Here is a 19,220-nt window from a genome sequence, read left to right as displayed (position 1 = left end):
TTTGACAAAGTTTAGGACAGACAGACAGGCTCTGAGGTGCCTGAGCAGGGCTCAGCTTCAGTTTCACTGCTGGTTCTTTATTCCTGCTCTTTGCTGCCTTTGGTTCACTCCAGCCAGGGGATGGAGTGAGGATATGGATTTCCAACAGGCTTCCTAGAAAGCCTTTGCAGCTGGGTCTGTTGAAAATTCCTCCTTTCTAAAACCAGGTCAAGCATCCTGTGTGTTACTGCCCTGCTCTCTCAGGAGGGGCTGAAGGGGCTCCCCCCCCCCAAGACCTCCTTGTCTAACTTCTCTCCCTCTTCTCTTCACATCTGACAGTCCTTGCCCAAAGAAACTTTAATTTTGGGGGTTTGTGTGGGATTTCCAGCAGCTGCTTTGAGGCAGCAGGGCGAGCTCCACAGCTGCTGTCCTGTAGACACAGATGTGAGAGATTCAAAGTGGGCAAGCTGCACCTGAGATGTGAAAATCCCTTTTCAGTGCCATTAATGAGCGCCCTGACCTCGTTTGGTACCTTCCACCCACACGTCTGAGGGCTCTTTGCTAATGGGCTCAGCATCCCTCGGTGCCTCTGCACGGTGGGGAGGTGTCCTGCAGACACAGCCTGGCTTTTCCCAGGGCTGCTGAGCTCTGTGACTGCAGCTGGGGTCAGGGGATGCTTCGTGGGCCACTTGCCCCTGGACGTTGGGCTGGATTGAAACCCAGGGCCTTGCTCAGAGCTGGGTTCTGGACTCCCATCCTCTGATTCATCGTCTTGTGCTCAACCACAGACAAGTTCTTCCTCCCCTCCATCCTTTTGAAGGTGCACAGAAGGGCCCAGCTCGCTGGGTAGTTTGTTATTAATATCTGGGATGCAAAACTCCCTGCACATTTAATTTCACTGCACCAGGGCTTCCCTCCCCCCCGGGGATCTCTCTCATCGTTTCTCATTCTGCTCCCTGTTCCCACCTCCCCCTGCTCTCATGTGCTCCCTGGATGTCATTGCTGTTCCTGCTTGGGTAGCTCAGGTTTCAGTCTGCCCTCCACATTTCCATCCCAGTCCTGCTTTGCCCTCCTCTCAAGGGGAGGTTCACATCCTGCTTCCTTCTCCCCTCTGGGGATCAATTCAGATTTCACTCTCTCTTCTCCCCGTTGCCCCAGGGCATCAGCCTGAGTTCTTGCATCTGCTTTTCATCTCTTGAGCCTCCCCTGGCTGGAAATCAGGGCCTGACACTGGATCTAAGCTCAGCTCTGCCCTGGCCTTTCCCTTTTGAAGTCTCCCTGCTCTGTCCTAGGGACAGGCTGATTGCATAAATTTGTTTGTGTGCAGGTTCCTCATTGAGATGCAGCCCTTTGGGAGAGCATCAGAGAAAGCCCTGGCTCCAGGGAAAGTCCTCTGTGCCTAAATCTGGCCCTGCTTTGCTTAGGACAGATATGCAGAGGAACCCCTTCTTCAGGCTGGGTTTGTTCTGAGTTTGCTGGGAATGAACTCCCAAACAGGCCAGGGGAATTGTGAGGGAAAGGGGGTGCAATTAGGAGTGAGAATTTGGCCTTTTAAATTGTTTTTCTCAGGAGATGGACTGAAACCACTGAATTAATTTGTTGACAACATCCCAGAGCTGGCTGCATTTTATCTGTTCCTTAACATCCAGCTGCAGTCCTTTCCCAAACGCCTGCTCTCCTGATTTCGAAGGGCAAACTTCATTTACAGCATGATTCCTACACCTGTTTGCTCGGCAAAACACCTGGGTCAGCTGCTCCAGATCTGCTTGAGAGGGAGAGACAGAGATCTTTGTGCAAATCCCCTGCCCACCCTTCAGCAAACGCTTTCTGTGCTCACCAGGGACAAGCCCCAGCCTCATGGATCTCTCTGAAGGGTCACAAAACTCGTTTTCCACAGCAGAAACTCAGCCCAAAGGCAGGGCTGCCACAACCCAGGTGGCCCAGCACCTTTTTTGAGGGTTGGGTGGCACGAGCTGCTGTGCTGGATGTGACTCCCAGGGAGTCACCGCTAATGAGGAGAAGGACTCGGAGTCCTTGGAGCCCTTTCATCTGCTGAGCTCCAAGAATTCCCCCCAGACCTGCACCACCCAGCCAGGGTGGGGCTCTGTACCCGTCCTGCACCAGCACAGCAAGAGGAAGGTGATGTGTTCCCAGCAAGGTCTCTAATTTTGGACATCCAAGGGCATTTTCTCCCTCCCCACAGGTGCTCCCTGTGGGATCAATGGGTTTATCCAATATTTTCTCCTCCCCAGAAGGAGAAGAAGGGCTTATCTGGCATTTTCTCCCTCCCCAGAGATGCTCCTGTGAGATCAATGGGTTTATCCAGCTTTTTCTCCCTCCCCATAAGTGCTCTTGTTGGATCAATGGGTTTATCCAGCATTTTCTCCCTCCACAGAGGTGCTCCTGTTGGATCAATGGGTTTATCCAGCATTTTCTCCCTCCCCAGAGGTTCTCCCTGTGGGATCAGTGGGTTTATCCAGCAGGGACCTTCCTGGCTGCTTCCCCAGCCCATGGAATTCCCATTGGTTGGGAGCAGAGAGCTGGCTCTGAGCTCTCCCAACCCTTGGACTTCATCCCTCCACCCAAAATGAAACGCTGTGTGATGCTCTCCCATCTTCCTCGCTCTCCCATCTTCCTCGCTCTCCCATCTTCCTCGCTCTCCCATCTTCCTCGCTCTCCCATCTTCCTCGCTCTCCCTTTCTCTTTTAATTGCACTTTTTGGTGTGGTCATTGCAATCTTCTCCTGCTCTTCTCCTGTCCCAGCTCCCAGTGCCAAAAGTGCCAGGGACCAGCAGGAGAGGCCAGTGGAGCTGGGATGGAGCCAGCCCCAGCCTGATTCTAAGCTAATTCCTCCTAAAATGTGCTGGGCCGTGTGTCCCCACCCAAGGGCAGGGTGGGCACTGTCCCCATGGGTGACTGACTCAGGGATAGCCAGGTGTTTGCATTTGTCACTGCCAGAAGGCAGAGATTCCTCCCCATGGATGGGAAAAATAATAATAATAATAAAAAAAAGGATATTTTTCATGCAGGGCAAATTCTCAGCCCAGAAAATCCCAATCAGGCAAATTTGGAGTGGAGCAGGAACGTGCTCGGGCTCCAGGGGACCTGTGTGAGCTTGCAGGAGGGCAGGGGAGAAGCCATGGAGTGGAGTGTGTGAAATCAGGGTGATAAGGAAAGGGGCAGGGATGCAGCCCAGGGTGGGAGCAGAGCAGATAAGCACGGAGGTGTAGGCAGAGGTGGAGTTCTGGAGAGGTTTGGGAGTTGGGCAAGTGAAATGTGGAGAGAGAGAGAGAGGTGCAGGGAGCAGTGCTGCAACCCACGGGAGGGCTGGGGGAGTCCTGGCAGGGAGACAGGGCAGAAATCCCAGCCTTGATGGTGGGAAAGGATGCTTCATCATGAAATATTCAAATTAAGGTGCCTCGAACATTTTTCGATTTTACAGCGATTGAACACTTGCTTTTTCGGAAATCGGATCACACAAGTTATTTTTAAATAATGGCACAAAACAAACGGATTCCCAAAATTTTAGGCCGAGTTTTAAATGTGTTATTGCATCACATGCAATGGAGTTATGGGTGGACCATGGAGTGATGGTGAATAGTTATGCCCTCCTGGCATCCAGTCACAAGTGGAGTCCCCCAGAGCTCAGCACTGGGGACAGTTCTTGTCAGTGTCTTTATCGGTGACCTGGGGACATGATCAAGTGCACCCCCAGTCAGCTGGGAGATGACACCAAGCTGGGTGGGAGTGTTCATCTGCTGGAGGGCAGGAAGGCTCTGCAGAGGGATCTGGACAGGCTGCATCCATGGGCAGATCCCATTTCCCATGCTTTGAGTGGAGGTTGTGGCCACTGTGACCAAGAAATCGGCATCTCCTGTTAAATGCTCCCAGTTTGGGGTGCCCACAGGGAAGGTACCACGTGCCTGGGTATCCCTGCTGAGAGGGAAGGTGCTGGAAGTTGGTTTTTCAGTATCTTTCCAGCAGTTGTGTGCCCCTGAGAGCATCCAGAGGCTCTGAGTCCCCCAGGCTGTGGGGCAGGACCCTCCCTCCCACCTGAGCAGGTGTCACCCTGAGCGTGGCCAGGCAGGGCAGGTGCTCTTCCCACCTCTGCTGTGGTTCTCCTCTCCCTGTGCCACAGGTGATCATTTGAGGTTCAGCACAGCAAGGGGGGGACTTCTCTCTCTTCCCTGTTTGTTTGGAAGCAAAAATTCCAGGGAAGAGCTGTCTCAGAGAGCCCACAAGAGCTGCGTGTGGTTGTGTTTGTTTTCTCCTGTCGAGTGTGCAGCTTGGTTGCCCCTAAAGTTTTGCCTTCCCACCCCTACTTTGACTCCAGCACGACCATTTCCATCCCAAGCTGAAGCTGAGGATAAACCCTATCAGATCACACCTCAATTAATAAACTCAAAGGCCCCGTGGAGGGCGATGCAGGTGTGCTGAGGTTTGGGATTGCATTTGAATTTGCCATGGCTGAGCTTTAGGACAGAGCCTGTTTGGGAGTTGATCCCACGCTGAATTTCTCTCTGTCATGCTGACGGCTTCCAAAAATCCCCAGCTTTCAGTGGGACATAAACGTTGCAGGGTGAATATCGTGGCACTGACATAAAGGTTTTCTGCCTTCTTTCCAGGTGGCTGTTAAGCCCTGCTGTATGTGCAGGATAGTACATGTGGAAATAGTAATTGCAACCCCATTATTACTATTATTATTATTGCCATAATTTATTATTAGTGTGTTTTTTATTTTATGGGGCCCACGTGTGCAGGTAATTCAAGGCGGAGCGCTTACGCCATCCCAAGGTGGGAAGGATCAGGGAGCTGCAGGAGCCTTAGATCCAACTTAATTCCTGTTTCCAGCTTAAATCCTCCTCCCTGAGCCTCAGGCAAAGGGTTTTGGGGCAGCTCGAGGCAGCCCTGCTGTGCTGAAGAGCACTTTGGGGTGACTCAAAGCGTTTTGGGGTGACTCAGAGCTGTTCCTTCTCGGGGTGCTCCAGACCCTCTGTGTGCGCCTGAGCCTCCTCTCCCCTCTGCTCTGCAGGGCTGGGAGTGAGTCAAACTCCTAAACTCGGCTCTGACTGTGAGATAAGGCAGATGTGGAGGCAGATAAATGTGTTGCAAAGAGGTCACTGGCTAAATAGGAGCTTCACAACAAATGGGGGTGTCTGCATCTCCCACTAACGTGGTTCCTGCCTGATAACTGGGGCTGGAGAGGGCTGACAGGGCTTGGATAGGAGAGATCCAGACCTGGATTTGGGAGAGGATTGGAGGCTCTGAATTGGTGGCTGAGTGAGGAGGATGATGGAGCACTGTGTGTGTCACACCGGGAGCTCATCCAAATGAGGATTTTGGGCTCTGATAGGTGGGGAAGACATTGAAGTTATCCCTAAACTGGGATTCCCCATGGAGGGCTCCAGCCCAGCCAGTGGGATCCAACCACCTGCCCATGGAATCTGAGGGGAATTCAAGCAGAGGTGCTCAGCAGAATCTTCCCAATTTCCCAGTTTTCCAGAGCTCTCCAAGATGTCTGCAGGATGTTTTCACGAGCCGAGCGTTTGCCAGAAGTTCACAGATCAGTTACAAAACAGATGTACCTTTCTCTTTTTTTTTTTTTTCCTCTCCCCTTCTTCCTACTGGTAAGGAAGAGTTTGTGCAGTAATTGCAGGCAGGTTGGGAGATGTTTTCTTCATAATTCTCCTTCTTATGAAATGTTTATGAAACACCTTCCACAAATCAATTACGCAAGCGGGCTCCGGAGCTTTGATCATTTTCCATCACCCTCAATGTGTTTCTTAGTTTGTTTTGCTTTTTGTTTTTGTGTTTAGGCCGGAGATAGGTAAGAAACCATCCATCCTTGCAGCTGTTCAAGCCAACTTCGGAAGGGACTCTCTCTTTTGCAGCCAGTCACCCTTCCTGTGTTTTTCGCTCGGCTTGCTCGGGGGCTGACCCTGTTTCGAGGCTGTGAAAACATCCAAACATCCACTTGAGATTTGCAAGTGTGATTCCTGCCCTGGCCCAGAGGAGCTCTCGTGCCTCCAGCTGCCGTTACCTGCTCCCAGCCCTGCCCTGGGCCTCGCCTCGGGCCACAAAGGGAGGAAGGTGCTGGAGATTCACAGCCAAGAGCCCCCACGCCTCACCCCAGCCGTGGGCATTTGCAGGTCCTGCTCTTTGCCCTGCTCGTTTTTTCCATGGGATGGTTCAGGTTGGAAGATTCATTGGCATGGGCAACGAAGCTTCCCCTAGACCAGGTTGCTTTCCTTAAATACTGTTATTTTTTCTGAGTAAAATTCAGTGGGAACAAAGTCTCCCCATGACTTCTCGTTCACCTTTCCCCATCCATGATCATCCTATAAAACCAAGATCCTGAGCAATCCCAGGGGGATCTGCTCCTGCTTTTACCCAAACCACTGTGTCTTGCTTGCAGAGCTCCCATCAAATACCCCCACGAGGTGATTCTCTGAGGATTTCATCCTTTCAACCTTGGTGGTTTTTTTTTTTTTTTTTTTGGTCCCTCAAGGAAAACTCTTCCCATATTTGCAGGCATTTTCTGCAAATCTGAGGAGGCAGATGCACTGGGAAAGGAGGAGGCAATTCCTCCCCTTGTTTTATTAATTCGAAATTTACATTATTTTAAGGGAGTCTCATGATATTGAGTGGCCTCGCCCACAATGTGTGTGGTTTTTTGGGGTTTTTTTGGGGTTGGGGTTTTTTTTTTTTTTAATGTACACTTGGCAATATTGCCGGTTTAGCCAGGGGAAGAAACCAAAAGAGTGGGATTTGCATAAACCATCCCCAAAGTTTTGGATAGATCCCGACCTCCTAATGAACAATTAGCCAGCTGCAGAGAGGGAAGAGGAAGAGGAGGGTGAGGTAAATTCGAGCCTAAACCCAATGGAAATAGGTGCAAGGGGGAGAAGGATTTGTCAAGAACGAAGGCCAGGTTCCCGCCCACTGCGCAGGAGGGAGAATTCCAGGGCCGGGGGAAGGAGCAGTGGGAGATGTTGTTGTTGTTTTTGAGTCGGGAGCCGGTGCTCTGCCAAACCCACCTCCCGTTCTCACATCCAGCCATGCCGGGATGCGGCTACACACCCCTTTGTGCCTGGAGCGCCGCCAGCTCGTCCCGCTTGGCAGCTGCAAAAATTGATTTCAGTTTGGAAATGGCTCGTGCCTCCTCAACACCCCACTGCCAGCGGGATCACAGCTCAGGCAGGATCCGCAGCCCGGCTCTCTGAGACGCCAAAAACTTCGATTCCTTGGGACTGCTCAGCCTTGGATGAAGCAGACAAACGTTAATTTTTAAATTTTTTTTTTAACAACTTTTTTTACAAATTTTTTTTTTTTTTCTTATTTGCCTCCAATGGATTCTTTTTAATGCAAAGAACCACGTGCCTGCAGTGACTGGATGGCTCAGGGGTAACGGGGTGTCCTCCTGAGCCTTTTTGCCTGACGTTCAGTGACTTATCGCTGCCGATAGCGATCGAGAAGATCTTTACACCTGATTTTTTTTTTTGTTTGTTTTTTGCCCTGCCAGGCTTAGAGGGATGATCATGCCAACCTGAAAGGTAGGAAAGAGCTGGAATTCATAGCATGTCTACCTCTTGCTGCAAGGAGCCGGGAGTATTGCAAAACGAGTTTCGGCGGTGTCCAGAGCTCGAGCTGTAATGAAAGGGGGTGTTGTAATCACCTTCCCTCCGAGCAGCACCTTCCAAAATGCAGAGGGGGGAACATTGCAGCTCCCTTTTCTGGAGCTGTTGAGCTTCTTGTGATCCCGTTTTCCTCCTTTTCCCCTCTCGTGGAGGTCCATCAAAGCTTGCACTCGATGGTTGTAGAGGTCTCTTCCAACCGGAATTATTCCGTGTGTTTCTTTGCTTTGCTCAAACGGGCCGAAAAGCTCCTTCAAACCCCAAAATATTCACTCAGGATGGGGTTTGTGGAGCTGGATTTCTTGTCCCCCTCTGCTGGCAGGAGGTTGTAGGGCCTCAAGGCCCCACCAGTGGGGCAAAGACCCCATTCACCTTTGGGGGATGGTTTGGAAGGGATCTGGTGGGAACACTTGGGGATGTTCGCTCCTTGGAGTCAGGGTGACTCTTCAGGAGTTTCAAGCTGTGTCCTCGGTAGAGTCCTCCTGGTTTTTCCAGTTTTTGGGAATTAGAGGCTCTTCTTGCTGTGATGAGGACTAATCCTTGTTCAGTGTTGAGAAAAGGTTTGGGTCAATCTTTTCCTGCAGGGGAGTTCTGTATCGTTTACCTGTCCCCTGTGCATGGACACTCCTCACTCACCTTTCAGGAATTTACCTGAAAACTTCCGAAATCCTCCCCTCCCTCCTGTCCCAGTCAGCACTACCAAAAGACTTTTGTTACTACAATTGGAACACATTTTTATTATTATTATTTCTTAATAAATTATTTTTTTTTAAATGTATTAGCAAAGTTAGAAATGAGCGTGGAGGTTGTTGAATAAACCAGAAACAAGGATTCAGTTCTGGTCCTTGGGTGCATTTTTTTCTAAGAATGTTGATTTAAAAATCATTATTTTCTTGTGGACAAGAACTTTGCAAGAACATAAAGTAGCTCAAAAAGACCACTGGACACTTGTAAAGTTTTCCAGTTATTTTTCCACAGCTTGTAACTGAGGAAGGAGATTTTCCTTGCAATTTCTTTTTGCTTTTTGGTAGAAATTGAACAAATTAATTTGGTGCCTGTAGTGCTGCATTATCAATTCTAGGAGATTATTTTTGAGGTCTTTTCCTCCATGACCCATCCCTTCCCATCCCCTTGTACCATTCTCTGTTTCATGCTGAGAAAAACGAGAGGTTTTCCATGTCTAGCTCTCCTATCGGGGCTTGAGTTGTGATCTGGAAAGGAGAATTGCTTCTTGTCTTCACTAAAACTCCACAAAAGGCTTTAAACTTTGAAAAGCTGCTTGAAATTGGTTGTTTTCCTGAAGTGTTTTAATTGAGCAAAGTGCTTGGCAGAGCAGGAAAACCATCCATGGGATAGAGTGGGGAGAAGCAGCGTGGAATAACCCTGATTTTCAGTGATGGAAACAGCACAAAAATCCCTGAGAGGAGCCTCCTCCAGCCTCGTGGATCCCAGCTGCCCTCTGCTCATCCCTGCTCCCCAATTCCATGATTCCTTTGCTCTTTTTGCAGATTAAAACCGAGGACCTCAGTGACTCCTTGCAGTCTGCCATCCCCCCTCGGTCGGGGCACCTCGTGCAGGGATCATCCATGATGCCAGGGAGCCAAATTGCAGGGGTGAGTGACCTGGCTGCCCTGAAATCCCAGGGAAAGGGGCTGCTCCTGACCCCTCTCCCCAAATTAATGTGGCCAGAAGGGGTGAGGAGCACTGAGCTGGAAAAGTGAATCCTCATCTTCATCTTCCTCCTCCTTGGCTTTTCCTTGTGGGTTCAAAGTTGGGCTGGACACGTGCTGGGGTGAGATTTCCTCTGAGGGTTTGAAACCACCCCATGGTCAGGAAATCCCTTGGACTGGGAAATAATTGGAGGCTGAGACAGCACCGTGGGGAAGTGTCTGATAATGTTTGCCCTGCTCTTCCTCATTCATGAGTGTCTGGTTAATGCCATTGTTGGAGATAGGGTTCTAGACCAGATTAACTCCTAATCTCAGCCTGTTGTTGCCTCAAATTGATTCACACCAGGGGAGAAATTAATTCCTCCAGGGAATTTTTTTTTTCCTGAGGTAAAAAATGTGGAGTTCAGCACTTAATTCTTGTTAAATTCTGGTGGGAGTTGGAGGCCAGGCGGCCACAGGGGTGCTCAGGAATCCTTTCCCTCCTCCTTTCACGGGGTGTTCAGATCCATGGTACAATTTAGAGATTCTTCAATTCCCCCCAGTCTTCAGAACAGTCCAGTGGGATGCAGAGTTGGTGAGCTGGGACAGCCTGCTGCAATTTGCTGAGTGATTTTTAGGCAGTGGAAATGCTTTATCTGAAGAGAAAGCTCTGGAAATGCTTTGTCTGAAGAAACTGCAATCTGAGAGGTTTCATTGTTCTAACAACCAGAGTTTGATTGCCTCAAAAATGTCTTTATCAAGAGTTAACTTTTCCAGGGAAAAGCAGACAATTCTCCACATGGATGTCTCTGTCTGCACCAAATTCTTCTCCTATACTTGAAACTTTTGGACCTACAGCCCTCCAGCCCCCAAATTCCCCAAATTAAGCGAGAATTCTTCTCCTGCACCTGAAACCTTTGAATCTCCAGCTCAAAAATGTCACCAAGAGTTAACTTTTCCAGGGAAAAACAGACAATTCTCCACATGGAGGTCTCTGTACACACAGAATCTTCTCTTACACTTGAGACTTTTGGTCCTACACCCTTCCAGCCCCTCAAAATACAGAAATTCAGCGTGGATTTGTGAGGAGGTGCTGCATGAGGAGCACAAATCCTTGAGTTTTATTGTTCCCATTGCTTTTTTTTTTCTGCAGGACATGAGCTCTCTCCACACCCTGCAGCAGCTGGTGTTGCTTCCTGGGCACATGCAGTCAGTCCCCCAGTTCCTCCTGTCCCAGTCTCAGGCAGGACAACAAGGTAAGACAAAAAAAAAGTTGAAATGATTTCTTTTTTGGGCTTACCTAAAAACAGAGGCCAGGCAGAATTAAAATAATAAAAAGCAGTTCTGTTTATTGAAGGGCCTTCAGGTACATTTAGGGCAGACAAAACCCACCCAAAAATGGACAATGGGTCACAGGTTTCACACTTTTATGAGTTTGGTCCATTTGCATTTTGGGGGTGAATTTTCCAATTCCAGCTTCAGCTGATGAAGTCGTTGACCCCAAGTTTGCTGCCCCCAAGTCCCTTTTGTTCCCATCTCTGGGCCCTGAGGCAGTGAGGTGTCCTTGATTGCCAGGCCTGGAGAGGAATTGTTGTGTCTGCCCCAAATGGGGAAGCAGCAGCTCCCACTGTGTGTGGAGTTCAGAGTTCTACACTAAAGAACTGCAGGTTACAAATGGATGGAAAACATAATGATATACTATTATTAAATATAATTTATTGTTATTGGTAGTAGTAGTAGCAGCATTAGTATTAAATATAATATCTCTTTCAAGTAGATGGAAAATAGAGAAGCTGAAATCCTGGAGAGGAATTGTTGTGTCTGCCCAGAACAGGGAAGCAGCAGCTCCCACTGTACATGGAGTTTAGAGTTCCACACTAAAGAACTGCAGGTTACAAATAGATATGAAAATATGAATCGCCAAATATAAAATACAAGGCGACAGAGATGGATAAATACTTGAAAACCTCCCTTTCTGGGGGATGCCGGGTTTTCCCCGGGTGATGCTGCCGGGGATGATCCCAAATCCATGCCGGAGATGCTGCTGGCGCCTTGTGCGCTCCTCGAGTGCCACCTTGGGGCCAGGCAGCGATCCCAGCCTGGAATTCCCGCAGCACAGAGAAGGAGCTGCTCCCTCCCGCTCCTCATTAATCGCAGAAAGCTCATCAGGGCTCGGGCCGATGGTTTGGAGGGAGGGGAATTGCAGGGAAGGAGCAGAACAGGTCCAGCAGAGCCAGGAGCAGCTCTGGGATGAGAGGGAGAGGTTTGGATGTTTGGAAAGGTCTCCCTGCTCCCAAAATCAGCTCCAGGAAAGTGCTGAGGACTCGCCCCATGCTTGATGAACTCCCTGTAATTCTGGTTTTTCCCCCAATGTTCTTACAGCATTTCTCCCACCCCGGGGATGTTTTAGGCTTTAATTCATAACCTGGCAGATCCAAGGGGATTTGGATCCTTGGCTTGTGCTTTGATTTATCCCAGCATGGAGCTCCCTCCACATGAACTAAAATTCAGGATTATAACAATAAATCTCTGCAGCTTGAACCCTCTGGCTCACACACTCCAAAAGCAAGTGGGGAATTTATTTCTTCCTGACAAGATATAAATTCTCCTCTCTGCCAAATGACACTGAGTGATGGATAAAGATACTTGATGTATATTTACAAATAATTTTGAATTTGTTAGTTTGAAATACGGTCAGGACGATCTATTCCTTGCTGCCTTGCTTTTATTCATGAATAATAAACATCTTTTAGCACAAAGCAGAACTTGCTGCCTTTGAGAGACTGGAATTTATCTGTTCAGTGACTTTTTTTGGCAGCTATGTTTGCTTGTCACCCCCTTCTAGTTCCAGGCTTGACCAGGGCTGGATATTCTGGCCAGGAGCTGGATTTTTGTGCAGGACATTTCCATTTGCATGGCTGATTGCCAGGGTTTAATGATCCTTTTGCCACATGCATGCACAGCCAGTGGGGAGTGAAAATGGAGAGGAAATTTGGTTCAAGTGGAGTTTTCTTCCTCCTGAAGAAAGGCAGAAAATATTCCAGAATTTTCCCTGGGGCCTTCAGGGAATGCTCTGTCTCCTGATTTTGGACTGTGGGTCCATAAATGGATTTTGCTGCCAAAAGGGCTTGGCAGGGGGATGAACCTTTCCAACAGGGATGTGGATTTTAGTTTGTTTGTGTTTTGAAGCTGTCAGATAAATTCCCAGCTCTTATTCCTCACTCCCAGTAAAACCCAAACACCCGAGTCAGGGGTGGGAGAGCCTGTAAAGGTGGGGATGAGCAGCCACAGAGATTTTGGGAATCCTGTCAGCCTGAATATTGCTGCTGAAATCTTCATCTCAGCTGTCAGACCGGTGATTCCTGAATCCAGCCCTTCATTTCCCTCAGAGCTGGAGCTGAGGTGTTCAATCATGATTTTAAAGACTCCAAATGACAGAGCATCTGCCATGTCCCAAGGCAAAGCCATTGCAGTGATTAATTACCTGCTCTGCTAAAAATGTGCACCTCATTACCAGCCTGGATTTGAAATTTGAAGTTGTTCCAGCGTTAGGGAAAGCTTATTCCAACCCCAGCCTAAGTAAATAAAGGGGATTTTGCACATCAGATCTAAGTTAAATAAGAAAAGGCAGAGAGAGGGGGCAGTGATTGATTTTGGAGATTATCTGTTTGCCTTTTTATTAGCAGAAGTCCATAAATTTCTACGGATCTCCCTGTAATTGTCAGTTATAATCAATTAAATATATTGACTGCTCTGAGCAAGGTTATAAATCCTCACTAAATTCTATAGGTTTCACTCACAATGGACTTGAAACCAACTAAATTTCTAGGGAACTACACAACCTAATCCTGTAGGACATTCCCTCTAAGAGATATAGGCTTGTACTTGGCAGTTTGTCAACGAAACAATTACACCCTCTCCATAAATCCCAGTTTTTGTTGGGTTTATGGATTTCCCTTCTTTCTTCCTTTCATCATTTCGTGTCAGCTCCGACGTTCTGAAAGAAATTCAATTTATTTGAAATACAGTAGGGTAGGAAAGAAGGGGTCAGAAGGCTTCCAAATGACATTTGAAAATGAAATGTAGAATTGAGAGCAGAGTGGGAGGGCTCATGAGATTAGCTGCAGGATCAGGGTTTTTTTAGCAAGATCAAGTGGTTGAAAGTTGGAGTCATAAGGGCTTATATTGGAAATAAGACGTCCATTTTTCTAAGAGCTACAATAATTAAGAACTGAGAGAAATCCCCAGGAAGGATGTAGAAAATTCTCTGCTGCTTGGCACCTAAAATCGAGATTAGAGGTCTCTAAAATGCCTGAGTGTGATGAGTGACACGCAGGGATCAGCAAATGAGATATTTCACTTCTACCATTAGTGTAATGATCCCTTGCAGGCTAAAAAGCCACGGGAAGAACCTTTTATTTCTCATAATCCACTCAGAGCCAGACACGTTCCTAAGGGCCTGAAATTCTTACATTTTGGGCAAGAAATAACAAATGGGTCTTCCCCCTCTGAGCTTTCCTGGGGGTGTTCACTGACCAGAAGTGTCTCTTTTTTATCTCCTCAGCTTTGCAGCCAAACCTCCTCTCCTTCCCTCAGCAGCAGGGCAGCCTCCTCCTCTCCCAGCCCGGACCCAGCCTGGCCTCGCAGGTAAGAACGCACCTGAGCGTGTGTAAGAACACACCTGAGGGCGTGCCAAACTCCCCCTGCTGCCTCAGGGAGGGCAGATAGCCCAGGAAATGGTTTGGTTTTCTATTTTTTGTGCCTCTGAGCATCTTTTTTGGGGTGTTTTGGACAGGCTGTGGGTCGCTCTGGCCTGCCTGGCTCCTCGGTTGAGCCCCACCTGGACGTCCCCCAGCACCTGCAAGTGGCGAAGCACCTGACCCCAGCAGGGGCTTCCGAGGAGCCCAGCGACCTGGAGGAGCTGGAAAAGTTTGCAAAGACTTTCAAACAAAGGAGGATCAAGCTGGGGTTCACACAGGTGAGAGAGGGGAGGGGATGGGGGGAATTTGGGGCAGAGCTGGGTGTCACTATCGGGCAGGAAAAAACACAAGCACACACCGCTGCTCTCAAGGTGAGGGCAAAGGGAAGTTCATTTTCTGGTTTTAACATTTATAGTCTTCTAAAAGTGACAGTGGATTGGAGGGTGACAGTGCCACCTCTCCAATGACACTGCACAAACCAACAGCCCATCAAATTTCTCCTCCTCCATAAAAGAATGCAAAGCAATGGGTTATTCACAGAAAGTGTGTGAGAAAGTTCACTACAAGAATGTCAACATCAGAAGGCTTAGAAAATCTTAAAAAACCAGGGTGACATCTGTGGCTGAAGGAAAGGCTGGGTTAGGTAAATTTGGGTTGTTTTGCAGCATTCCCTTCCAAATTCACGAAGAGAAAAACCTTTCCTAGCACCTCACCACCATAACCTTGATGTCTGCACCTTTTCCAACATTCAGGGGTGGGGGCAGATTCCTGGGGGGAATAAATCCCCTTTCCCTGGCGGGCAGGACATGGAAACAAGGCTGAAGCTATCCTGGGAGCAGCCTGAGGGGAAGTTTGGGCTACAAGAGGAACAAACCCTTCACTGAAAGAACGATTGGGCTCTGGACTCATCCGCCCAAGGAGGTGGTGGAGTCACTGGATGTGGCATCAGTGCCATGGTTTATTTGATGAGGAGGTGTTAGGTCATAGGTTGGACTGGGTGATCTCAAAGGTCACAGAGTCACAGAATGACCAGGATGGATGAGACCATCGAGTCCAACCCAGCCTCGGCACCTCAATTAAACCCTGGCACCCAGTGCCACATCCAGGCTTTGTTAAACACACCCAGGGATGGGGACTCCACCACCTCCCTGGTCAGAACATTCCAGAACTTTATCACCCCTGCTGTAAAAAACTTTTTCCTGATATCCAGCCTGTATTTCCCTTGGTGCAGCTTGAGAGGTCCTCTCCAGGCTGGTTAATTCTGTGCCTCTGTGATTCTGCTGGGGCTGGGGCAGCTGGGAGGGGTTTCCCTGTGCTCACTGTGGGGTTTGGGTGTCCCTGGCAGGGGGACGTTGGCCTGGCCATGGGGAAGCTCTACGGGAATGACTTCAGCCAGACCACGATCTCCCGCTTCGAGGCTCTCAACCTGAGCTTCAAGAACATGTGCAAGCTCAAACCTCTGCTGGAGAAGTGGCTCAGTGATGCAGGTGGGTGACAGTGAGGCAGAAATGCCACTCATGCCTTGGGAAGGCTGAGCTAGAAGAGAGGCTGGGCAGAGCTAAAGAATAAAGCAGGGATTTATTAAAAGGATCTCCTCAATGGATCCACCTTGGGCAGCACAAGAGCCCAGCCAGGGCTGCACCCAAGATGAACCAAAATGGTCACAAAATGAACCCAAAATGGTCCCAAATGAACCCAAAATGAACCCAAAATGGTCCCAAATGAACCCAAGATGAGCCAAAATGGTCCCAAAATGCACGAGCGCTCCCGGGGTCTCTCCCTTGGATCAGTTCTGCTCCATTTGCATCTTGCAGTTCATTGTCCCATTCCAGCTCCAGCCCATGCAGTCCCATCCTTGTTTTTCTCTCTCCAGCCCACGGGGTTTGTGCTCTTGGGCTGAGATTTGGATCATTTGTCCTTGGTGCCCAGCTGGAGCAGGAATTTTGTCTCCCTGCTCTGTGCCCAGAGCTCAGCATCCCCTGATGTGAACCCAGACCCACACACTAAAGCAGCACAGAACCTGAAAAATAGAAAAGCCAAAACCTGAAAATCTGAAAAATATAAAATCTGAAACCTTAGGCATCACCAGCAGCAGGAGAGGATCCATCCAGGAACCCCAAACCCCTTCAGCCCCTCGCTGTGGGAGCTGGAGAAGAAGGGGAGCAGCTGCTGAGGGATCAGCCCAGGAGGAGCAGCTGGAAAGGAAGGATTTCACTGAGAGGGGAATTCCCAGGGTTTGGGGTGGTGTCCTGTGCTGACCTCACGTCAGCCTCGTGCTTCACCCAACCCTCCAGGATGTCTGAGCCATTGGTCACATCTCAGCCACCCCGAGCCAAATGCTTTGGTCACATCCTTTTCTGTGGGAAATGAAATTATTGGAACAGTCCTGGTCCCTGTCAGAGCAGGCTGGGGATCAGGTTCACAAAGGAAAAATGGTGTGTGAGTTAAAACATTTTTCTTCTTTGATTTGGGCAAGCTCGTTGATGGATTTGGAGCAATTTTAATCATCATCAGAGGGAGGATCCACAATGCAGGAACAATTAATCTATTTTAGAAGGCACCTTTAAATTAATTTAATTAATCTGTTTTAGAAGGCACCTTTAAATTAATTTAATTAATCTGTTTTAGAAGGCACCAGATACTTTCACAGGAAGTATCTGGGAATGAAAATAACTCATCATCTTCTTGGAGATCTCATTTTCCCCTCCCTCTTGCCCCAGAATCTGCTCCTTTGGATTCCTCCATGAGCACCCCCAATTCCTACCCCTCAGTGAATGAGATGTTTGGACGGAAAAGGAAGAAGAGGACCAGCATTGAGACCAACATCCGCTCCACGCTGGAGAAGAGATTCCAAGATGTGAGGGGAAAATCCTTCTCTCCCTCAGCCTGGCACTTGCAAGCCTGTGGCCCTGAGTCCTCTCAAGAAAAGAGGTTTTTTGGGGAGTATTTTTTGATAGCAGGTTAGAAAATGCTTGAAGAAGCAACAGGAAAAGTGTTAAACCCAAAGGAATTCCCTATTATTTGAGAGTAGGTTAAAAATTCTTGAAGGAGTTAACAGGTAAAGTGTTAAACCCAAAGAAATTCCCAATTATTTCCTTGTTGAATGTCATTCTAAGGGAATTATAATTTTAGCACCACATTTCCCCATTATCACCCACTGGGCCAAAGCTGATATATATATATATATATATATATATATATATTTATATCTCTGCACCCAACTCTTTTCTTTGTGAGTTGCAGAAGTGTCACAGGAGCTCTGTGGCCACAGTGCCCCATTGAGCCGCTCTTCTGAGACCCCAGAACTTGTTGCTCCAAATATTTTTCCTGAACCCATTCAAAAGTTGAACCCTTCTACTTTTTAAGCTCCAAGAATTTCAAGAAAAATCACTACAGGCATCAGAGAACTTTAATCAACAGGACTAAACTTGGAAATTTCTCAAATCAAAACTGTTCCTGAGCTTGTTTTTCCTTGGTTTCTCCCTCATGTCAAAACTTGCTCAGTCAGCATCAGATCATTTTAGCAGCTCATTTCTAGGTGGTAGAAGGCAATTTCTGCAATGGGAATATTACCTTGGCAGATTATATTATCTACCTCTGTGCCAGGTAGCTTTGACATTTCTGAGCTTCAGCTCTGAGCAAACCCCACAGAGACAAAAGGAATGACAGTAAATTACTCAGAGGGCAGGGTGGGCTCTGTTATTTCCCTTTCTTAATGAGAAAAGGGAGAGGGAGGCAGTGACTTTTCTGAGCTCCTGTCCCCTGCATGGTGGCAGGGCCACCAGGTTTAGGTGAGTCCAGCTCTGATTTTTGGTGCTGTTAAGGTCAAAGAGGGAAGAGATTTGTACCAGGGGCAGGAGCTGTGACTCATCTCCCCCCTGACTCTGGGAGGGCTGATGTGGAACCAGAGGCACTTTGTGCTTCACAGAACATAATCTCTCACCCAAATATTTACCCTCGGACTCAGACGGAGCTTTTGTCCCCTCCCAGCTCACAGCCAACCCCACCCTTGTCCTCCCAGCAGCCTCTGATGCTCTTTGGGGCTTTTTACCCTCCTGCCTGTCTCAGCAAAGCCCAAGCCCAGAGATCCCAATTCAGAGATTTCCTTGTGCTTTTTGGGGCTTTTTAACCTCCTGCTTCTCTCAGCAGAACCCCAAGTCCAGTGGTCTCAGTTCAGAGGAGATTTCATTGTGTTCTTTGGGGCTTTTTTAACCTGCTGTCTCTCTCAGCAGAACCCCAAGCCCAGTTCAGAGATTTCCTTGTGTTCTTTGGGGCTTTTAAACCTTTTGCCTCTCTAAGCAGAACCCCAAGCCCAGAGGTCTCCTTCTGCTGTTTGGGGCTTTTTTAACCAGCTACCTCTCTCAACAGACCCCCAAACCCAGTTCAGAGCAAATTTATTGGGGTTTTTTGGGCTTTTTAACCTGCTGCCTCTCTCAGCAGAACCCCAAGCCCAGCTCAGAGGAGATCTCCTTGATAGCAGAGCAGCTCTCCATGGAGAAGGAAGTGGTTCGGGTCTGGTTCTGCAACCGGCGCCAGAAGGAGAAGCGGATCAGCTGCCCCATGCCATCCCCCATCAAATCACCCATCTACAACTCCAGACTGGTGAGGGGCCTGGGATGCAGCCACCTGGCTGGAATCCCACCCAGAATTTATTATTTTTATTTATATATATGTGTGTATATATATATACATATATATATGTATATATATGTGTATATATATATGTATATATATGTGTGTATATATATGTGTGTATGTATATGTGTATATATATTTATATATATATTTTATATATATTTATTTATATATATTTATATATTTATATATATTTATATATGTGCTTATTATTATTAACATATATATTTCATTATATATGTACATATCTATATAAATATATATAATAAAATATATAATATATAAATATATAAAATATTTATATTTAAAATATAAATATAATATAATTTAAATGTAATATATATTATAATATTTTTTAAAAATTAATATATTCATTAAGTGATAATTCTGTTTATTGAAAACACTGGAAAGAAAAGTTTACTAGGAGGAATTGATTAGTTTAACGCTAGGATAATTAATTTAGTCAAATCATGATGCTATCCCTATATATATATATAAAAATAAATATATATAAATATATATATATATAATATAATTTATTATATATATATAATTTCTTATTATTCCATGCATTGAAAACAATCAGCTAAGTTAGAACAATTAATTAAGTGATAATTCTGTTT

At 47.4% G+C, this 19,220-nt stretch overlaps 1 protein-coding gene across 1 annotated transcript in view; it reads left to right on the top strand.

Moving 5' to 3' along the window:
* Positions 1–19,220, top strand: part of POU2F3 (POU class 2 homeobox 3) — a 48,036-nt gene that overhangs the window by 26,067 nt on the left and 2,749 nt on the right. The window contains 7 exon segments of the mRNA XM_036397525.2: positions 9,122–9,226; positions 10,416–10,518; positions 13,827–13,909; positions 14,058–14,240; positions 15,308–15,449; positions 16,683–16,819; positions 18,403–18,564. Coding sequence (XP_036253418.2) covers positions 9,122–9,226; positions 10,416–10,518; positions 13,827–13,909; positions 14,058–14,240; positions 15,308–15,449; positions 16,683–16,819; positions 18,403–18,564 — 915 coding nt within the window.

Source organism: Molothrus ater, chromosome 22, assembly GCF_012460135.2.
Source record: "Molothrus ater isolate BHLD 08-10-18 breed brown headed cowbird chromosome 22, BPBGC_Mater_1.1, whole genome shotgun sequence".
NCBI lineage: Eukaryota > Metazoa > Chordata > Aves > Passeriformes > Icteridae > Molothrus > Molothrus ater.
The sequence above is the reverse complement of the archived record's forward strand: the minus strand, read 5'-3'. Positions and strand labels throughout refer to the sequence as shown.